At 42.9% G+C, this 22549-nt stretch overlaps 1 protein-coding gene and 1 long non-coding RNA gene across 2 annotated transcripts in view; one reads left to right on the forward strand and one right to left on the reverse strand.

Moving 5' to 3' along the window:
• The window catches only part of LOC309370586, a 147457-nt gene extending 135545 nt beyond the window's left edge, over positions 1 to 11912 (forward strand). Inside the window, exon 2 of the long non-coding RNA XR_014168620.1 lies at positions 10746 to 11912. This is a non-coding gene — a long non-coding RNA (uncharacterized lncRNA). The remainder of the gene's footprint in view (positions 1 to 10745) is intronic.
• On the reverse strand, positions 7081 to 22279 carry LOC309370572 (nuclear body protein SP140-like protein). The gene is made up of 11 exons (XM_081912474.1): positions 21988 to 22279; positions 21440 to 21581; positions 20147 to 20312; positions 19147 to 19242; positions 17774 to 17916; positions 16614 to 16664; positions 13919 to 14037; positions 12607 to 12712; positions 10290 to 10361; positions 10019 to 10162; positions 7081 to 8572 (listed from the first exon to the last, which is right to left on the reverse strand). The coding sequence occupies exons 2-11, from the start codon at positions 21578 to 21580 to the stop codon at positions 8492 to 8494; spliced, it is 1119 nt and encodes a 372-aa protein (XP_081768600.1). The 5' UTR covers position 21581; positions 21988 to 22279; the 3' UTR covers positions 7081 to 8491.
• Between the last annotated feature and the right edge of the window lie 270 nt (positions 22280 to 22549).

The following is a 22549-nucleotide window of genomic DNA, read 5'->3' on the forward strand; positions in this document are numbered from 1 at the left end:
TCCTCACTTTGGACTGCTCCAGCTTTGCCAACCTCTGTTGGAACCATGCCGCTTGGCTTTGAAAGGGCTATCCATCCAATTTCAGCAGCCTCACTGAAACAGTGTCATGGAGAGCAAGCTGTGGTGGGAAGCTGAGAAGCCACAGGTCACTTTTCTTCTCCATTGGTAAAAGCAGCTGGAATCAAAGAGAGGATGCAACTATTAAAAAGGGTAAAGGTTTGACAATAATACATGAAATAGTGGCTCCCATCTACTGAAAAAAACTATGTACCAACCACATATGTGATGAGGCGCTAGCATTATTAGGCACATTATAAACAACAAATTATGTTCCTGGAGGAGCAAAGAAGAACATTATTAGTAGTCTGTCTTGTGTATCCACAAGACCTGTGGGTGCCTGACTATACACAGTCCAGGGACAAGAACGTGTTGTCTTAAAAAACTTTTGTCAGTGTTGCATGTGGAGAGGTGAATTTGACATTTGAAGACAAGTAAACGCAAACAGAATAAACAGGCTACATTGGCTCACTCTCTGGGATGTGAGAAAGGATTATGATACAATTTACCCTAAATTCTGCATCACTAAAAGGTGCTCCCATTCTTCAGCTAATCTCAGTTTTGCCTGGATGTCATTCACACTTTGCCCTAAGGAGGTATTTCCCCTCAATTTAGACAATGGATGGGGAACTTGAGGCCAGGGGACTGGTTGTGGCCCTCTATGCCTTTCCGTCTGGCCCTCTGGACTTTCCCCAGCCACACCCCTTCTCCCTAGACGACACTGCCTCCACACCCTTTTAGAGTTAAACATATAACTCCGTTTAAACATATAACCAAGTACAGTTAAACACAATTTAGCACTGTAACCCCAGAAGTAAGTGTTCCAGTTTGTGAACTTTTTTGGGAAGCCGAACATTACACTTTAAATATATATATATTTAAAACAAGTTTAATAACTTCATCTGACAATTAATTAACCTCAACAAGTCAACATACACATACACATCCGTCGAGTTCAGTTTTGTTGCGTTTGTTGACTTGAACTAAAATGTTTAAATAAGTATTATGTTGTTTTTTCAAAAAGTGTTGCGAGCCCAATTTGTTTTATTTTAAAGACACATATTTTTGCCATTTTGTCACCCCCCTCAGTGATGACACCCAGGGCAGTCCGTACCCACTACACCCCACTTCCTACGCCACTGGTGGAACTCAAATCAGAAGCATAACACTCAAAACGAAGCATGTTCAGCTTCCGAATCAAGTTTGCAAACCGGAACATTTACTTCCAAGTTTGCAGTGTTTGGGTTCAAACGGTAGGATGCTGTTGTGCAAGCAAATACATAAGCAAGATGCTGGTAACTTTGCGGTAAAACAGATTGCAGAATCAGTTGCACAACAAGTTTCCACTAGTGCAGCTGTTGCGTTGGATTCCTCTGTTAGGCAACATTAAAACTCAGCAGTCCATTACAGCAAGATCCCTTGATCTAGTGGACAGAGAATCATGGATGCAGCCCAATAAGTGGAGTTTAGCTCCTCATTAATTTTTCAGAGTACCAAAAAATAGCATCATTTCCAAATACGTGCTTCAGTATCACAGCTATTCAGCCATGCGACTTTAGTGTGTTTTGGGTGTCAGAAGTGACTTAAAATAAAATCATCAATGTCTAATCAGCTGATACCCAGATGTTGCTCTCTCTGTTTAGATGGATGGAACTCCATATCTTCATCTTCCTCACAACTCCTATTGTGGCGTGTGTAGGATGTTGAAGGGCAAACTTGAGCTTGGCTGGCACTGTTGTAGGCTTAAAACTCAAGTTAAGGACAATAATGGTAATGGTAGTAATTATGCTACCCAGCATAACTTGATCTGGTATTTCAACTGTACGGAATGATTTAAAATAAAAGATGACGGAGAAACAAGAACTGTTCTGTCATAGGATGTGTGCAACAAAAGAATATATTCCACATAATAGTGCTGTGCAAGTGTACCGTACCTTTAGCTATGCATATTCTCTCACCACCATTTGGGATATTTTTCCTTTGAGTGGTTCTACAGAGATAGAGCTCAACCACAGGAAAGGGAAAGGCCACAGCTGTGTGGTACAGTCTCTGCTTTACATACAGATGATCCCAGGCACTCAAAACGGAAGCGTGGATCTCAAATCAGAAGCGTAACACTCAAAATGGAGCACGTTCGGCTTCCGGAAAAAGTTCGCAAACTGGGACACTTACTTCTGGGTTTGCAATGTTTGGGTTCCAAGTTGTTTGAATACCAAGTCGTTTGAGAATCAAGGTACCACAGTATGTGTTTAAGGTGCTACATCCTTGGGAATCATGATACAGAACCAATTCCTAAGTCTTTAATCTCTCTCACTTTATCTGTCTTACAGTGCTGGTTTGTCAGTACTGTAGATGATCCCACTATAGAAGAACTTGCTGAAGAAGCTTGACACAGACAAGATTGACATACTGGTGCTTGTCAAAACGTTTGACTGTGATGGAAAGAATGGGACACAGTTATCACTGGCTGCACATTCAACCTCTTCTGTTTGTCCACACTCAGGGTAAAGGTAAAGGGACCCCTGACCATTAGGTCCAGTTACAGACGACTCTGGGGTTGCAGCACACATCTCACTTTACTGGCCGAGGGAGCCAGCGTACAACTTCCGGTGTGATGGCCTGGGACTCAGGGTCGGACTCAGAGGAGTCTCAGTCCACACCGGATCCTTTGCCTCAGGCAGCAGCTGAGGGCCTGATTCTGGGGCCTGATTCTGGAGAGCCCCAGTCTGCACAGGTTCCCCTGCAACAAGCACCAGCTGGGCCGAGTCAGGGGCCTGAGCCTGCCTTGGCTCCAGATGTGGGGATTACCTTGTTGCCTTCAGCTGGGCAATCACTTACAGCTGCTCCACTACCAGTCGGATCAGGAGAGGCTGAGGTGGCTTCTGGGTCTAATAACCCACCGACATCTCCCGAGCTGCAGCGACTAAGGTCTGAGAGAAGGAGAGACCTGAGTACCCGCAGGAGGAGCGCTTGCCTTCGGGCAAGAGAGGGAGGGGAGTCACCGGGAGATCAGGACCGTCCATTACCCCAACAGAGATAAAAGGCTGCTGGATCCCACCCCAGGTTGCAAGAGCAACATTGCTGTTTACCAGAACCTGCCTGTGATCCTGTGCCTGACTTTGCCTGGTTTCCTGCCTCGTGTCCTGCCTTGGTCCTGTCGGACTGACTCCTCGCGGAACCCTTGGATTTGGGACCGGACCTGTACCATATTACTCGGGTTACCCCTGGGCCCAGCACATCTGGGTCATGTGGCCAGCATGACTAAGCTGCTTCTGGCGAACCAGAGCAGTCCACGGAAACGCCATTTACCTTCCCGTCGGAGCGGTACCTATTTATCTACTTGCACTGCATGCTTTTGAACTGCTAGGTTGGCAGGAGCAGGGACTGGGCAACGGGAGCTCACCCCAACGTGGGGATTTGAACCACCGACCTTCTGATCGGCAAGCCCTGGGCTCTGTGGTTTAACCCACAGTGCCACCCGCGTCCCTCACAGTCAGGGTACTAGCATGTTAATGGATTCACTGCTGTATTGGCACATTCTTCAGCCAGTGAGAAAGCTGAGAAGACTTCCCCACACCCTATTTCCCAGATTTTCAATTACTTGCACTCACACATGTATTTGGCATCTGATGTTGGAAGGACTGTAGTGTGTTCTAATGCTGATGCCTTTGGGGGGGGGTCCCTACCTCTGTGGCTGAAAAGAAATTAAGCAGGTGAAGTGAAGCTGCTCCTACCATTTAGGTTAATGTCTGAAAGAGCTTCACTAGTTAATTTTTTGCATGAGCCTGTTAGGATGTGCAAAACTAGCTTCTTTATTTTAACGACCTTTTCTGTATTTCCTGACTATATTATTGGATAACTATAGGAAGGTAGCAGAATGGCTTTAATATTCTTGCTATTCTGAAAAAGGCTGTTGTGCATATATAATATTTGCTTTCCAGACCTTAGAACAGCCGATCCGCATCATAACAGAAAGCCAGCACATTCATGACTGCATCTTGCATGCATAAAGGCACGTACAATACATAGCTGTCAAGCGTCCCTTATTTGGTGGGACAGTCCCTTATCCCAGCGCTATGTCCCGCTGCTGTCCCTTATTGATGAAGCTTTGTTTGGCTGCTGGCTGGGCTTTCTGCCTTTAGCTCGGAGGGGCTCAGAAGCTGAACATACCTGTGCCCGGAAAATCCCTTATTTTGGCTGCTGATCCCTTATTTTCAAGGCTGCTGGTCCTTTATTTTCAAATCTGTAAGTTGACAGCTATGGTACAATATCACTGGCTGACCAACAATTGCATTCTCTAGTCCTCATTGCATTCTCTAGTCCCCATATGAAAAGCAGTAGTGAAAGCTGAAATGAATTCCTTCTGTTCCTTGAGCTTTGTCTGTTTCCTGATGACACTTCCTGCAAGCGATGTTTGTATAGAAAGTCTGCTAGTTTCGTTCCACCCCTTTGCAGTTTTGCAAAACAGTGATTACGGTAAATTTAACACATTCTCTCTCTCTCTTTCGCCTTTTCCTCATTACAGGGAAGGACTCTTCCACTCAGGTGTGTTTTTGTGTAGAAAGCTTGCTAGTCTCATCCCAACTTTTTGAAGTGATGCATATCATTATCTGAGCTTGTGCATATTATGGCATATCAAACCACATCTGTTTTTGTTTTTTTTTAAATCTGACCATCCTACACGCATATATGCCTCCATATATATTTTCTCCAGCCAATGCCTAACATTTACACATCCTGCTGCTGATCATTTGTTTTTCAATGGAAATTTACTTTGATAAAGTTGGATGTAAGGATATTTGTCCACAGCAGTGGAAGAATAATAGTAACATCAGACCTACCCAGAATAGACTCATTGAAATGAATGAACACAAGTTAGTCATGCCCTTGGCTCTACTCAGAGTAGGACTAGCATTGAATACCATCCCTAGTTTCAGCTTATTTTTACTCTCCTTTATCATTTCAGAGGACTTTTGCTAATGGGAAAGTGCAGCAAGGTAAAGGACCACTGGACGCAACTGGCATACTGACAGAATCTGGTAATTGCGAAGACATTATTCCCAGGTGTCTGCCTGTTAGCCAGAAGTTTGGTGATTCAAGCCCATCCATGGTCGGACACCTGTGGGCAGGATTCAGGGGCCTGAACTAGTTGACCCTTGGGGTCCCGTCCAACTCTACAATTCTATGATTCTATTGTAAGATGTAAAGAAAAACCAGGTTACAAGGCAGACAATAGGTATTTACATTCTCTTATCCAGTGATCCATCTCCTACCTGCTCATTATATCAGAAGGGAAAAACATGCAGAATTAACCATAATAGAATTGCGGAATTGACGTGTATGTACTAGGCAACCTAGAATGCTGCACGCCAGTGCCAATAAAACATTACACCAGAAAGAAATGAAGTATTCTGCAGTGCAATACATGTTCTGGGAGTGGATTCACAAGAGTGCTTAAATATATTAGCAAAGCCTCACAATACTTCACCTGTCTTTTCCCTCACTGTCAGGGCATTTTTGTCCCTGGATTGTGTACCACCACATTCATAATTACACCACCACCTCAGCCCACGCCCCAGCCTTGTGTCTGAAGAGTGTTGGGTGAGATTCTAGCCCTGGATTGGAAAGTAGAGTTCTCAGTGAACAAAGTACAGCTCTCTATCCCCTGTCACCTGTCCCTTGTATTTTCCTTATATGGTGGTGTAATAAATATGGTGGTGCAACATTTTGGAGACCATTCTGAGATCTGGATTACAACAGATTGCTCCATATTTATGTGATTCAGATTGCACAGAGCTTTGTTTACCAAATTCAGGTCTGGCACAAATCAAATCAGTTCATTATTTAGTATTCAGAATGATCAGTTGCACAGCGCTAGCATTTATCCTACAATTAATTTTTGCAGGGAGGATGCTTTCAAGAATTCGGCAGTGGCTACAGATTTTTGGCACCTTAACTGGAAGCAATTCCATTTCCATTCCATGAAAGTACGTTGGAATTCATAGCTTGTGAATTTGCTAGTTCACTTATTGTAAAATGTCTGTTATTATCATTGTTACTTCGAATTGTAGACATGCATAATTCATTTTAAAATATTTTATTTATATCCCCCCCCCTGTAGGACTCCTAGGGGCATTATATACAGGAAATAAAAGGGAAAAAATTGTAATTATCAATTGGTGCAAGAAACACGGAATAAATGCATCACCCATATCACCTTTAATCTTTTCATATTTCTGAGACACCAATCAATAGGTGTCCTTGCATATTGATATTAGATGCATATAAAATAAAGTTTGTCCAGATAGCAAAAATTTATTTATTTATTTCAAGAATTTACATATGCTTAACTACAATAGTCTCTAAGTGGTTTACAAAGATGCAGTACAAAAAAATAAAATTCAATTGAAATTATAATTGCAACTTCAGTTAAAATGCCCACTGTTTCAAGTGGTGTTAATTATCGCTAAGGATCAGGCAGGGGTACTATAAAACAAAACAAAAAACCTTTATTTAAGCAAGTTTAAACTCTTAAGCCTCTCTCTATACTTTCTGTGCTGAATCGCTTTCTGGTAGCTGTTCCCTTAACTTTTGCCTTCCCTCTGTCACTAAGTCTCTCTCTGTCTGCTGTCCTAACTCTCTTACTTAGTTTCACATACTTTGATACACCCACTGGAATTTTTTTTAACAATGCAGTATGTGCTGGAAGTTCAAGAGAGGGGAGGTTGTCTGACCTCAACTGAAAGGGAGTTCCATAAAATTAGACCCAGAATACAAAATGCATGTTTCCTAGCAAATCCAAGCCATGCATCTCAGCCATGCCATAAACAGTGACTCCTGAAGACCACACTGATCAGGCAGAGATATAAGGGATTAGGTGGTCCTGGAGGTATCCTGAACCCAAATTGTTAAGGGCCTTGTAAATTTTAGGTTTCACCCCACTTATGTGGAGGTTATGTTCTGGGCCCTTGTGTAGTTAAGGTTGCCATATTTCAAGTAGTAAAAATCCGGACACCCCTATTTTCCCCTGCTCTCCTGCGCGCTCTCTCTCATGAATGATCGCCGGGTGTTGAACACACTTCTGCCCGCAGACAAAGCCACAGCTGTCTGAACATCATACCCTCTATATAACCTTTGCTCTCTTAGTGGTCTGCCGTGCCCTGTCTGTGACCTTTGTCTCCTTCATCATACATTGTTCAAGGGGGAAATGACGTGGTGGGAACAGGTGCCAAAATAACATTGTACCACCCCTCGATCTTGGGATTAGAAGATGTGTAAAGGTCACAGTCCAAAATGTATCTGACTAGTTATACATATTGTGCTAATAAAAGGAGCCTCTACAGAGCTAGCCGGCAGCTTGTCTTGAAGCATGCTTGCCAGCGTGCTTCTGCACAGCTCACCTGCATCCAACCTCCTGTCGTCCTCCGTTATTCCTACATCTCTCTCTCTCCCCAACTCTCTCTTCAGCTAGAGTTGGGACTGGCTGGAGACTGGAGGATAGGTTGGAGGCTGCAGGCAGCTGCTGTTAGGTAGCCTAAACAAAGCTCCACATCTTAACGTTCTTTGGGACTTCCTCCGCCTTCACTTATGTCCTCTTCAGGCTTCGGAGAGAGTCTTCTGTGAGCCACGAGGACTCCAGCTCTCTCGCATCCTTTCCTGGCATGATTCCATTTATTTCCCAGCATCACACATATACAAGGTCACATGTGAGTGGCACACACATAAGTGAGTGGGATGCCTGCATTATAAGAATATTGATCCTGACCTGCTAGCATATGGACAGCCACTGCAGACTTTTGAGCACTGCAGTTATGTGGGGGAGATAATCTGATCCCCTCAACAATCTAGCACTAGCTGCAATGTTTTGCAACAGCTGGAACCTCTGGACCTGATTTTCTTACCTTGACCACAGCTAGTGGTTGTGGGGAGAGGGTGGGATTAAGCCAGTGCATTTTTTCTGGGGGGACACAGGGGTATCCATACCCCTAAACATTTTGTGAATCTAAGTTTGGCCTCATTGAGGGGCAGTGTTTCAATATGAGTAGGAAAAGGAGAGTAGCCCTAACATTTTTAAGGGGGGGGGAAAGCACTGGTTTAAGCTAAGGAAATGGAAGAAACCATTGCTATGGCCATGTTATAAATCTGACTCTTTAGCCAAATAATTTTAATACATAGAATAAATTTTCCCTGTACTTCCTGCAAACCCACCTAAAATCCCCATGGCAATTCAATTTCTAAATCCTAAAAAATGCAGGTAGCATTATGTATCCTCCTGAGTAATAAAAATTAAGTTATACATATATAAAGCACCATTTTTAAAATTTGGCATGAAGTATTACTTATACAGATATCCAATTTTTACATAATGCATGGAAAGTTGGTTAGCTGAGAAACTGGCTCACATGTCTGAAAACCGATGAATTTAAGAAATTTGTTACGGAATAGAAAACACTTCCCGAAAGCTGTTTTCAAATTCAGCTTGCAGTTCTCTTCCATATTCCACCATGTCACTGCCCTAGGAAAAAAAATTAAAATGTTCACTTTGATATGTGTGGAGCTTGTTGCTTTATTTGTTTAAATTTTACCATTTTGCTTCAAACACTTAAAACAAGGGAAGCTATGTATTTAAATATTTCTGTTGCCCTACTCTACTAGACAATTCAGGTTCTTGTTGGCAACTTATGCACCAGTGCAATGAAATAGTAGATTCTCAGTTATTTATACAGATGACTCTCAGTTTACACCAGGGTTACATTCTGAGGACAGAGCGTGAAGCCAAAATCAAAACACGTATAGTCAAAACACATTGGGTTCAATGACAGGTGGGATTACCAAAGTATCTCCCCCCAGATGCCCACCTCCTATTAATTTCTTTGTATTATTTGTTATCAAGTACATAAAGCTTAATGCACACAAGTTACGAGTTACCTTTACTATAATAACCACAGACATCCGCCAAGCTTTTAAAGACAAAAGGGGTTCCAGGTGGCAGTGGTGGAGGAATGGGAGTGCGGTGGGGGCAGGCCGCCCCGGGTGTCACCACTGGGGGGTGACAAAATGCCGGGCAGCACTCACTGTGGGGCCTGCAGCATGCCCAAGCCACTCATCTCTCCTGGGAATGACGCAGTGGCTTGAGTGCCGCAGGCCCTGCCCAAACAGTCCGCCCGCTGCCTCCCTCTCAGCTGTAGGGCGGCTGAGTGAGAGGAGGCAGGCAGACTCCTCAGAGGCTCTGAGGAGTGTCCTGCTCCAGCTTGCGCCACCCTGGGCGCCCGATCGGTTTGCTCCGCCGCTGCCAGGTGGGATTATTGGGAAATGCATGAGGATAATAATAATAATAATAAATTTATACCCCGCCCATCTGCCTGAGTTTCCCCAGCCACTCTGAATGACTCCCAATCGAGTGTTAAAAACAATGCAGTGTTAAATATTAGAAACTTCCCTAAACAGGGCTGCCTTCAGATGTCTTTTAAAGAGAAGATAGCCGCTTATTTCCTTCACATCTGAAGGGAGGGTGTTCCACAGGGCGGGTGCCACTACCGAGAAGGTCCTCTTTCTGGTTCCCTGTAACCTCACTTCTCACAATGAGGGAACCGCCAGAAGGCCCTTGGCGCTGGATCTCAGTGTCCAGGCTGAACGATGGGAGTGGAAACGCTCATTCAGGTATACAGGACTGAGGCCGTTTAGGGCTTTAAAGGTCAGCACCAACACTTTGAATTGTGCTCGGAAACTTACTGGATTGCTGACTATGAGACACTGTGATCATTGTGAGAGAGGTTGTGAGTATGTGTGAGGGAGGAAGAAATGGAAAATGGACTAAATCACCTTTCGCTTTTCCCCACCCTAATTATTTTGTTTTTTATTTCAATTAGAATGGAAATATAACTTTACTTCCTCTACTCACTCCTGCATCTTTAAAATGCACTGGAAAGGAACTGTAGGGGAAAGAGAGACTGGAACTCACCTTATAAAACTTCTGGAAATTTTTGAACATCAGGCGCATATCTCTTACGAAATCTCCCACTGTGTTGTACTTTTCTTTATGCAACTTCTCTGCTATGCACTTGAGCCGCATGGGTCTCTTTATGACGGCATTACAATTTTGTATCTGTTAAATCAGCACATCAGGAAAGAATATTTGTAGAATTTCCTGCAATTTCAACTCAAGCACTTGTAACATTTTAAAGAACCATTTCTGCATCAATGTCCCAAATATTGTAGTCAACAAGACTTACTGTAGCTAGATTGTCAACAAAAAGAAAACTTTTAGGCTGACACCAGATCCTCAAAAGCAGGAACTCGCATTTCTATAAAACAAAAGGAACAGATTTTTAAGGGGACTCAGATAAAATAAGGATCCCATGCCAATAAATATGCATGTGTTATATTTACTTGGAAACAACTCCCAGAAATTTCAATGAAATTTGTATTCAAAGAAGTGTCCTTAATATATATCACAACCAATATAATGTTTCCTTGGTAATGAGACTTTAGTTATCAATTAAGAAATTGTAATTAATCATCAGGCTTTACTTGCTTAGTTCAGGCTTTACTTGCTTAGTGATTAAATGTGCATATGTACAAAACAAAATTTAACATAAAATTTGAATTTTATTTTATTCTGATGCATGTTTTTCTTTAGAACTTTGGTAAAAGCAATACAGTGGTACCTCGGGTTACATACGCTTCAGGTTACATACGCTTCAGGTTACAGACTCCACTAACCCAGAAATAGTACCTTGGGTTAAGAACATTGCTTCAGGATGAGAACAGAAATTGTGCTCTGGCGGCGCAGCAGCAGAGGGAGGCCCCATTAGCTAAAGTGGTGCTTCAGGTTAAGAACAGTTTCAGGTTAAGAACGAATTAAGTACTTAACCCGAGGTAACACTGTAATATCAACACTGAAAGAGCACATGACCAATTATTTCATGATGGTGCTAAAACCAAGATTTCCAAGACCCTCTTTTCTAGCAAGCCCATCATATTTGTTTTTTAATAGAGCAGTAACAATAACTTTGATAAGCAAAGCTAGCGATGTTGGTCTGTATTGCTGCTATTTAGTAATCTTAAGTAAATATTATGTACTTTTCTGTGTTGATTTGGAGCCTTGCCTTGGTCGAAACCCAGTGCCTCAGATCTCTTTAGTCACATCTGGCTTTTGTGTAAGTCAGTGGTTTTCAGTCAATGTGCTGGGCAACACTGGCCTCTGTCCCTCTTGCCTTCCCTCCCTTCCTCTGATGCCCTCTTGTGTCTCTGCCTCTCAAAGGCTTGCGCAGCTGTTTGTTGCAGCAGCCCTGGCTGCAAGCTCCTCAGGCAAATGGTGTCTTTGGGGCTGGCTGGTGGGGGGGCTTCCCAGGCCCCTGTGAGGCAGTGTGAGGAGGCACCTCTCTTTGAGGCGGGGGGGCAGCTCAGAGATCAGGAGTGGCGGCAGTGGCTGCCCGGAGGACTCCCAAGGAGAAGGGAGAGGAGACTGAGGGACCCCTCCAGAAGGGAGGGTGTTTGAAAAAGGATGAGATGCTGCTGGCTCTGAGGCAAGGGGTGACATAACTGGGCTCCTGAGCCCCACAGGGGTGCCACAGAAAGAGTACAATTGGTCAAGGGAGCCATGGACCCAAAAAGGTTGAAAACCTCTGATGTAAGTGTTTCATTTTGCTGGGGGCTTCAGGTAGTAGAAAGTGGTGATTTAGCTGTCACTTTTTGGAATCTCAGTGAGCCACAGGCATCCTCTGTAAGAAGGGGGTGGTAGCACCATTGAAATACTTTATTGTCACTTGTACAACTTGTATACAGTGAGATTATACAAGCACCCCCCACTCAGCTCTCTTAGTCTTAATTCCCCTCGCTTACTGATGCACACCCACCACACCTGAAGGTCAGTTGCCTTGTTGTTATCTTTTCATTCAGCAGCCTAACAGCCCACGGATAGAAGCTGTTCTTTATCCTGTTGTTGCTACCAATCATGCTTCTATATCTTCTGCCTGAGGGCAGGAGATCAAGAAAGTGACGGCCAGGGTGTAAATCATTCCTAAGAATTTTCCTCACTCTCTTGAGGCAACGTTCTTCCGCTATTTCATCCAGTGGATTCACAGAACAGCCCATAATATCTTGTGCTGTATTCACCACCCTCTGTAGGCACTTCCTATCAGTTGATGTCAAACCAGCGTACCACACCATGATGCAGTATGAAAGGACACTTTCTATTGTTGACAGGTAGAAGGAGATCATCAAATGTTGATTGACATCATCCTTCCGCAGTACTCTGAGGAGATGGAGTCTCTGTTGGGCTTACTTGTTGGGGGACTTGGATTGACTCTGAACCCATAAACCCTGACAGATGGTCTTTTAGATATTTGGTTCCTAAGCCATTTAGGGCTTTTATGCTAGTGTTAATACCTTGAGTTATATATATTTGATAGCAGTTTCCTCTAAGGCTTAATGAATGGGAAAAAAGGTTTCGATCATCCCAGATTTTTAAGCAATTAATGTCACAGCCCTCTTTTTGCTATGTTTCCTGTCATTTAACTGAAGCAGAAAAAGGTTGATGTAGCTCACCACAATTGTCCTGCCACGCATCTTCCATCTCAGAACCAGGTGCTCTTCACGGGGACGGCCGCTTGCTGGTTTGGGGCATTGGCAAAAGGTGCATTTCCACCTATTTCTGGAAAGCAGAACAAAGTGTGATAATACCATTGAATGCAATTTGCATTTAACACTGCCAAACTGGTAGCTGTTGATTATAATGTTTTATGATTAATTCTGCAAGTTTGCCATACAACCAGGTCGTTCTTAAACAAACAATGCTTTCAGACAAAAAGACATAGGATAACAGATCCTTGGCTGAATAAGCATCAGAACAAATAAAAAGAAAAGGCCTTAGTCACAGGACCAGTCCAATACATCTTGGCACCTGAGGGATGAGTGAATATCTACATTGGGAACTAGGAGGGAATCAAATCAACCGTACCTGATACTTGAAATAGAATACCTGATAGGAATCAAAGGAAATCAATCTTACCTGTTGGTTGAAGCAGAAATCAAAAGCTGTCATGGGGCAGGGGGAAAAGGGCTCACTCTGGCTCATGACAGTTGGGTGCAGACCCCAGCAGACCCCAGAGGGCAGACCCTGTCGTTTCCTCCCTAGGTTTGGGAGGAGAGTAGCAGCATCTCCTGTTCACTGACTGCTGTGGAGGTGGTACAGGGTAGGCTGCCGAGGGGACGTAATAACCAGCCTTCAAAGAGCATTCCTTTGAAGCCAGATCAGCTGCCCCTGTGGATCCTGCTGTTGGCCCAATTGAATAAAATATGGGGGGAGGGTAAGCCCTGCCCCACATGATCGAACACATGATGCAGCGCACCCACACCATTTGAATGGCAATGCCCATCAATGTTTGGCCCATCAATTGAGGGGTGTGTGTGAAGGCAACTTGGCCCCTTGGGAGTTGCCTCACCTTGCCTCCTGGGTGGGCCAGCCCTGGTTAGTCATAATAATCACCGACCTTAGTGACTAACTTGTTTACCTTAGCTAATATTAATTTACCTGTTACAAGATATTTAAATCTGTGTGGCTTTCCTTATACAGACTTGCACCTTAACTCAACATGAGAATAATATGAAAACTGGTGTGAAATGCAAACCACACTACTGCCAACATTAATTCAGATGTCCACAGTCGAGATGCCCAGAGCTTAACAAGTTATTGTTGGGCTTCAAATAGATGCAGTTTTAGCCTGAGTCATGGGCTACAATTCATGTTGTATGACTTTGCACTACTTAGCAAATGTAGCAGATGCTTTAGTTGTAAGATATTGATGTTGTTATTTCATAGATTGAAAAAATAATACAGAAATTGAGGTGGAGAAACTACCTTTTCTCAGCAGATATTTTCGGAATATGGCAATCTTCATGAAAGCATCTGGGGCATGAACTGCAGCATATCAGTGAATCTTCTTTCTTACACACAATACATACATCATCATGCTCAGACTAAAGAGGAAAAAACAGTGACTGTAAAAAATAAATTTATCAGAATGCATGGGGGGGTGAGTTTTAATATGTGGTGTTTCTTGTACACCACCTTGTGAGGGCAAAAGCCCTGAATTGTGGTTTAAAAGGATATTCAGCTGGCAGACACATCACCATTATCAAAATAAACAACGGTGTGGAAAATAGGATTTTTTTTAAAAACAGATTTTGTTATTTTTTATGCAACAAATAACCTTTGGTAGTTTTCTTTAAATATATTCAGTTTATTACATGATATACTCAGCATCTTCCTATTTTCTTGGTTTAGTACTTATGTGACAACCTGAAGAGCAGGAAGCTAACACAAGTAACATTTATTGGACCCTAAAAGGTAAGCCGAGAGAGTGTTTATATAAGGTTCCCTTGTAAAATTACTCACTGTTGACTCACTGTTGATTAGACTACCACTGGTAACACTAATAAATGGCCATGACTGAGTTTTCAGGTTCTGCCCCTGTTTTATTTATTTATTTTATTCGTATGTTTATATTTTATTCATATGTGAAGCTGAGCTTATTTTATCAGGACATTCTTCATTTTCTTGATCCAACCTTCCCCAAACATTTTTGGCAGGAAGCTAACACAGGTAACATTTACTGGGCCCTATAATAAGCAGTGGACACGGGTGGCGCTGTGGGTTAAACCACAGAGCCTAGGACTTGCCGATCAGAAGGTTGGCAGTTAGAATCCCCGTGACGGGGTGAGCTCCCGTTGCTCGGTCCCAGCTTCTGCCAACCTAGCAGTTCAAAAGCACGTCAAAGTGCAAGTAGATAAATAGGTACCGCTCCAGCGGGAACGTAAACGGCGTTTCCGTGCGCTGCTCTGGTTCACCTGAAGTGGCTTAGTCATGCTGGCCACATGACCCGGAAGCTGTCTGCGGACAAACGCCGGCTCCCTCGGCCAATAAAGCGAGATGAGCGCCGCAACCCCAGAGTTGGTCATGACTGGACCTAATGGTCAGGGGTCCCTTTATAATAAGCAGAGAGGGTGTTTAGATAAGGTACCCTTGTAAGATTACTCACTGGCCATGGCTGACTTTTCAGCTTCTGAATAAAGATGATTCCTCTTTCTCCTGTTTTTGTTTTATTCCTTTTATAAGTTGCATATGTGAAACTGAGCTTATTTTATCAGGGAATTCTGCATTTTCTTGATCCAACCTTCCCCCAACCTTATTTGGACTGCTACCATAGGCTTGACCTTGATGGCTCCCATATCTCCTAGGGGAGAGCGAACTCAGGTAGTGAGTGCCAAAACATGGACACTGGGAAACAAGAGGAAGTCATCACCATGTTTAGGAAAACCTGGGATTTGCAGCAGTGCAAACAATATTTAGGGAACAACCCTAAAGGATCAAAACCTCCCCAAATCAGCTCAGTCAGGACTAAACATGAACATCAATTACAGAATGCTGAGTGCCATTTGGAAATATATAGAAAAGCCCCTTATACCATATAGGTGGGGCAGCCCCATTTGCTTCCAATGTCTGCAAAATACAGGCTTCTTTCTCTGCTTCTTTCACTAGATGCCCATTCTGAGCACAGGACTGGCAACATCGCTTGCACTCAGCAATATAGCAACTCCCACCAGGGCTTGGGGCAGACCAGAGTAGTTCAGCGTTTTTTAGGGCTGCCAATTTCAGGGAAGGGAAGTGGCTCCACTCAAAACACCTAGGAACTACCTTGCCACCCACAGGCTCCTCTGCCACCCAGAATCCCAAGACACCGTGCTGCCCTACAGACCCAGGTGCCACCCTACAGATACCCCCCACCGCCACTACCTGGCACAGACCACCATCCCCCATGCCTCTGGCTAGCTACACTAGTAACTAAGCTTGGTTGTCAAACACACAACTTTCAGCTGGTTTTTGAGCACTTCGGAACCCCATTCAAGGGGCTTTGGCAGTGGGATGAGACACCCCGCCTGCCAATCATGTTGTGACATAATGGCGCCATGTGGATTGTCCCATCTACCTGCCAAAGTTGGCCCACATGGAGAGGCCAGATAAAATTTGCCAGAAGGGTACCCCATTACTTAGCTTAAAGCATAGCTTACTTCTTTGGCAGTGTGAGCACTTGTAGTGGAAATTTCAAAGAAACTGTGAGCAGGATCCCTGCCTTTGACTAAGATTGCACTCTCGTGTCTTGTTTCAATACTGTAAGAGTTTTGTAAAAAATAATAATTGGCTAAGGGATTGAGCCCTCGTTGTCATCATTGGCACTAGATTTTGTCCTTCATGTGTGCCACCATCATTTTGTGGGGCAAGCAAGCTGGACAAAGAGTCTCTCACCACAATGCCTATTGACTTGCAAATCTCACTCACACATGAAGCTTCCTCTCTCTCCCTCTCTCTCTCTCTCTCTCTCTCTCTCTGTTTTTCTTTGTTATATATTATGTTTTGTATTGCCTTATTTAAATGTAAACTGTGGTACAACCATTTTGGGTGAGGGGAAGTTAGGAAATATCTAAATACATAAGTGAATAAATAAATTGTTCATATGCCAGTTTAAATCAAGTAAAACTGTTAAGGAAATGTTTACCATCATTGTTGTCCTGTTGGAATTTTGTGGTGGCTCAGGTAGCTGTCCCCTCTGAAATAAACATCACATTTATTAGGTTTACTGTGAGGCATAATCAGAATCCCAAAACATCACCTGAATTTAGGAAGTGAACTCATAAGAAATTAGACACCTTACTACAGATTATATGTTTATAATCTAGTAGGAGAATATTTCATTCCGCTGGGACATTCTGCTGCTAACCTTAAAGTTGCCATGCATGAACAATGATATGTAAAAGTTGGTTCCCTTGTGAAACGGCTGAATTACATTCATTTGAGCCTGAAGAGAGACAGTGGTTTCTTAGCCCACTGCAAATGTTAATTGACTCAGTACAGTGGTACCTCAGGTTAAGTACTTAATTCGTTCCGGAGGTCCATTCTTAACCTGAAACTGTTCTTAACCTGAAGCACCACCTTAGCTTACCTGAAGCACCACCTTAGCCACCTGCTGCTGCTGCGCCGCCAGAGCACGATTTCTGTTCTCATCCTGAAGCAAAGTTCTTAAAACCGAGGTACTATTTCTGGGTTAGCAGAGTCTGTAACCTGAAGCGTATGTAACCTGAAGCGTATTTAACCCAAGGTACCACTGTATTACTAAGGGCTCATCCACACTTATTTGTCCCACCGCTTTCCCCAGGGAAAACCTGCTGCTTGGGGTTGAATTGGAATAAATGGCAATTCATTTTCCTCTGACCTCACTGTCAGGTACAAGGAAACTACCTTGCATGCCTCCCTTCAGCAAGGGTGGGGTTGGGACTAAGAGATAGTAAGGGAAAGTACACTTTGTGGTTTTTGATGAAGCACCCGAGCTCCGTCTCTTCCTCTTGCTCACTCTTTATTCTCCTCCCTCTTTATTGCGTAAGGATGTTATGAAGGTAACTCCAGTTATATAGTATAGAATCTGAAGCTATCATTGTGAATATCATCATTGTTATCATCATCATCATATATAAATCTATTTATCCCCCATCTTTTCCCCTAGGGGACTCAAAGCAGCTTAAAAATAACGTACTCATTTTAAGAATAAAATATGTGGATTATTATCTGTAAAGCCTTAATGGTATCATCTGAAATTCCTTTGGAGTTGCAAGTAAGAAAATGAGGCATTAAAATTATGACTGTTACAAGTGAACTGCATACCTTTATTAATGTGTCTAATGAGGTTGTCCCATATTGGATACTTCTTCTCCACCATTTCCAGTGTTTACGTCCTCCTTCAGTCTGAAATTGTGATGGTGTGAACCACTTTCCATTGGAACCCTCAATACTTTTTCTTGAAACTCCTTTGACAAACAGAACAGTCTCATTAATGTTATGCACCTATACCAGGCAATAAGCAACCTCGGCCCCCCAGATGTTTTGGGACTACAACTCCCATGATCCCTAGTGAACAGGACTGGTGGTCTGGGATGATAGGAAATGTAGTCCCAAAACATCTGGCGGGCCGAGGTTGCCTATGCCTGACCTATCCCATTCAGCAGACTTCACTGAAGAGAGAAAGAAGCCGAGATGGTGGTGTGGAAGTCGGAAAGAAACTTCAGGCTGATGACGGCTATTGCCAAACTTCAGAGCCCCTCAGAATGAACTAGCCCATCACCACAGCTAGACTCCCTTCCCCCCCCCAAGAATATTTATTAAGGTTTTCAATAATAATACAATAAAAATCAAAAAGTAAAAAGACAAAAAAATACAAAAATACAAAAATAAAAATAATTAAAAACACATAAAGTTTCCATTACTTATTTTTCATTAACTTATTTCCCAGACCTCCTCATACCTCCCTTTTTTGTATTCCAATTCAAATTATTAGTTCAGCAAATCCTTATTAATAAATTTTAACTTATTTCTAAAACCTTCCCCCCCCCATATTCTCTTAAAGCATTACAGCTGGAAACCACTTAATTTCTATCCGACATCATTCTAACTTTCATTAATTTTGCAATATTTCTGTAGATAGTCTTTAAATTTCTTCCAATCTTCTTCCGCCAACTCTTCTCCCTGGTCACCACAGCTAGACTCCCTGACACCTGCTTTCCTCCCTGTCCCCCTTCCTCCTGTACACGGTCACAATAAATTGTTTCTTTATTTTTTGAAGAAATGGGAGCAATCGCCAATTACTTTTCATTCAGATTTATGGGTTGTGATAACTGCCACGTATAAATGTAAATGCATTAATGATAAAGAGAATCAACATGGCACTGTTCTGTTACAAAAACAAAACATTTAAAGCTAAATAAAATCATTTAAGCATGCATTAATAAATAGGGAAAGATTTCAAAAGCACTGAAAATCCCATTGTGGTACTGATGGAATTATTTTAGGCTTGCCCAGGTTCACAGGATACAGTGGAATATAATTAAAGAGCTTTATAGGATATCAGTATTCAAAGTATTCCCAGAAAATAAAAGATACTCACAGACCACCCACATTGATGCCTCCTCCTCCCAACACCACACATTTATGCAAACACCAATTTTTTAATTTGCTATTGGTATCATATTCCTTATGATTACCTGTTGCAAATATATCCGTATGTAAAATGCCTTGTGCTGTTCCACAGGTTACGGGCAGTGTCGTGCCCTGGAAATCCAGATTTTGCTCTTGTGTCCCTTTTCCGAGATGAAATGAAGAAACGGATGTCAAAGGTTACAGTTCCCATATGACAAATGACAGCAGTCTGAAGGCAACCTGCTCACTGACATTTCTGGAAGCTTTCTAATCATGATGTGTCTTACGGAAACTCAAAAGAGGACCTACTAGTCGTGCTGCACCCAGAAAATGTACATCTTATGGGGGCCCAGAGAAGGGCCTTCTCTACTGTGGCCCCCACATTACAGGGGAATGCAGCTGCTCTGCCTGCTGGTGAAAACCTAACTATTTGCATAGGCACTCCTGGGCAATGATCCTTAGGACCAGCTTTACTGAACTTTGAATATGCTGGTTTATGTTTTATTTAAGTATGTCATTTGGGATGCGGGTGGCGTCCCAAACCTCAGCGCCTAGGACTTGCCGATCGCATGGTCGGCGGTTCGAATCCCCGCGGCTCCCATTGTTTGGTCCCAGCTCCTGCCCACCTAGCAGTTCGAAAGCACCCTTAAGTGCAAGTACCGGTAGATAAATAGGTACCGCTTTATAGTGGGAAGGTAAACGGTGTTTCCGTGTGCTGCGTTGGTGCAGGCTTGCCAGAGCAGCTTCGTCACGCTGGCCACGTGACCCGGAAGTGTCTCCGGACAATGCTGGCCCCCGACCTCTTAAGTGAGATGGGCGCGCAACCCCAGAGTCGGACACGACTGGCCCGTATGGGCAGGGGTACCTTTACCTTTATGTCATTTGTGGTGGCAGGCAGAGGACTGAAACAAAGTAAATGCATGGCTGGGAAAAGACTTGAACAAGGCTTTGTGGCTCAAACACTGACTATACCATTTCTCAAATGCTAATGATTTTTTTTTCTTTTTGGCTATATATCTTTAAGGCTCAACTGGTAGGTTTAGTCCCCAATACAAGATGATTTACCAATTTCTAGGCTTTCATATAGTGGCCGTAAGTCTTGATATGCTGCCAGGTTACTGCTGCAAAAGATTTCCTTTATCGCTGACAGATCGCTCTGAATCCTCTCAAGGACATCGTATACCACTCTTTGAATATCATTTGGATTTGCAGTTACCCAATCATGCCAATTCTAGAAAGAAACAATACAAGGTTTTTCAGATCTCTGTCTTCAAAACATCTTTTAGACTGAAAATACAGAGTAACTTTCCCATTTCCTACCAGATCTAACAGCAGATTAGTTAGATATTTATCCTAGCACAATCAAAGGAAGCAGAAATTGTCATTTATCCTCCTTTGCCAAGTTCAAATACCTTGGGCAGCTTACATGTCTCTGAACACTAATATCCTATCCTATGCCTTTTACCAATGGCAGAGGAAGACTCAACGCCACTTTTTCAGAAACAAGCCACAACCTGGATGGAATCGTAGAATCAGTGCCAAGGGCCTTCTGGCAGTTTCCTCACTGCAAGAAGTGAGATTACAGGGAACCAGGCAGAGGGCCTTTTCAATAGCGGTGCCCGCCCTGTGGAACGCTCTCCCATCAGATGTCAAGGAAATAAACAACTATCCAACTCTTAGAAGACATCTGAAGGCAGCCCTGTTTATGGAAGTTTTTAATGTTAAATGCTGTATTGTGTTTTTGGGAGTGGTTGGTGAAACCAAGCCAGATGGGTGGAGTATAAATAATAAATTATTATTATTATCGTAGAATTGTGCAATTGGAAAGGACCCTGAGAATGATTGAGTCCAACCCTCTGCAATGGATGAATATGCAGCTCTCCTGTGCGGGGATCAAACCTGCAGTCTTGGTGTTATCAGCACCATGTTCTAACCAACTTAGCTATCCAGGCTGCTACTATTTCATTTCATTTTACTTTTAATTTGTATACCATCTTTCTATATTGCTATACACAAGACAGTTTACAATATGAAGAAACAACAAAATATACAAGGACACACATAACAATCCCGTGCAAAACAAACTAGTCATAATAAAAATATGACTTAAAAGAAATATCTTATATCAAATAAAGGAATATGTGATAATCAGAATAAAACACTACACTTCCAAAGTATCAATAAATAATAATTTAACAGAAATTCACTCTCAACAATAGAAAGAAATCATTACTAAATCATAATCAATTCAAAACAGCAAATTTACAATGCATTAAAAAGTATGTTAAAAAATTGAATTGAGCAGCAAAGTAGGAATTTAAGCAGAAAATAATTGCATCAGTTAGATACAATAGTCACCTTAAAATCTTCTTCAGAGATTATATTCTTGTCTCGTAGGCCATAGAGAAAAGGAAACAAATCTCTAATTGCAGCAGAAATCTCCATTTTATGGGCTCTGAACCACTCCAAAATTTCAGCTGAAGTACCTGGAGCAGACATACTACAAACAACACCAAACTATGTTTTAAAGACCTTGGAAATCATGTGGTTTTTAAACAAGCAAAATTAAGAGTTATCTAGCGTTTATCTAGAATGATTCCGTTTCCAAAAATGAGAAACCCTATCAGGGAATCCTTAGCTTTAGATCAGGCTGTGGAATTAATTGTGTTGCGATTTCCTCTTTCCACTTCGACGCAGCTTTAGGTGTCCCTTGCAACTAACACCAACCCGGGTTAAATTACCCTGGTTTTCTTCTGCATTTAATCTGAGTCCCCAGCTGTGCCAGAAGGGGGGTCCCTCCGGAGTCTGTCGCTCTTTTGCGAGAGGGAGTCTAGCGCAGACGGGAAGGGCGGTTCCCCCGGAGCGCCTTTTCCTTGTGGGGGAGACCGACCTGTCCCTTGACTTACCTTTCTGCTTTGACTGAGCGGAGATGGGGCTGTGAGGAAGGGGCTGAAGAAAGCAGGAGGAGGAATTCCCCGTCCAGAAGAGCGAGAGAAAACGAAAGGAAACTCAACGTCTTCCAGTCGAGGGCTGGCGCTGCCTGCTCGGAGCTGCGCTCGGGGAGAAGTGAGGAACTCTGCCCGTTTCATGGAAAGGAAATCATCACGGACACAGAAATCAGAAAAGGAAACCGAAACTGGAGGAACGCTTGACGATAAACCATGAGTTTTCCCCCTGCCCCGTGAGTCAAAACTATGAATAAGATATTTCTCACGTTAAAAAAAATATTATTCTTGTCAGTCTCTGACTTGAGAGGCGCCCCTCCCGTCCTCCATCACAGATCATGACCACAGCCTGCAGGTAAAGACTTGTGTGGGATCCAGTCCAGGGATTTCTGACTAGTTCCTTCAGTGCCTTTGAATGACTGTGGGTGATCTCTGTGGTGTGAACTTAAAGCGATGGTTGAGCAGAGCCATTAATACACAAACACATATACACATATATACATATACATACACACATATACAT

This window comes from Podarcis melisellensis (genome assembly GCF_964234715.1).
Source record: "Podarcis melisellensis genome assembly, chromosome: 5".
NCBI lineage: Eukaryota > Metazoa > Chordata > Lepidosauria > Squamata > Lacertidae > Podarcis > Podarcis melisellensis.

What these genes read in the sequence shown, in the direction of transcription:
- LOC309370572 (XM_081912474.1), bottom strand. Translation starts at nt 21,580, where the DNA reads ATGTCTGCTCCAGGTACTTCAGCTGAAATTTTGGAGTGGTTCAGAGCC. An exon ending in AAAATATCTGCTGAGAAAAG is followed by an intron (nt 12,713 to 13,918) that starts GTAGTTTCTCCA and finishes TCTGCTTTCCAG; the next exon opens with AAATAGGTGGAAATGCACCT. An exon ending in ATTTCCAGAAGTTTTATAAG is followed by an intron (nt 8,573 to 10,018) that starts GTGAGTTCCAGT and finishes TTTTTTTCCTAG; the next exon opens with GGCAGTGACATGGTGGAATA.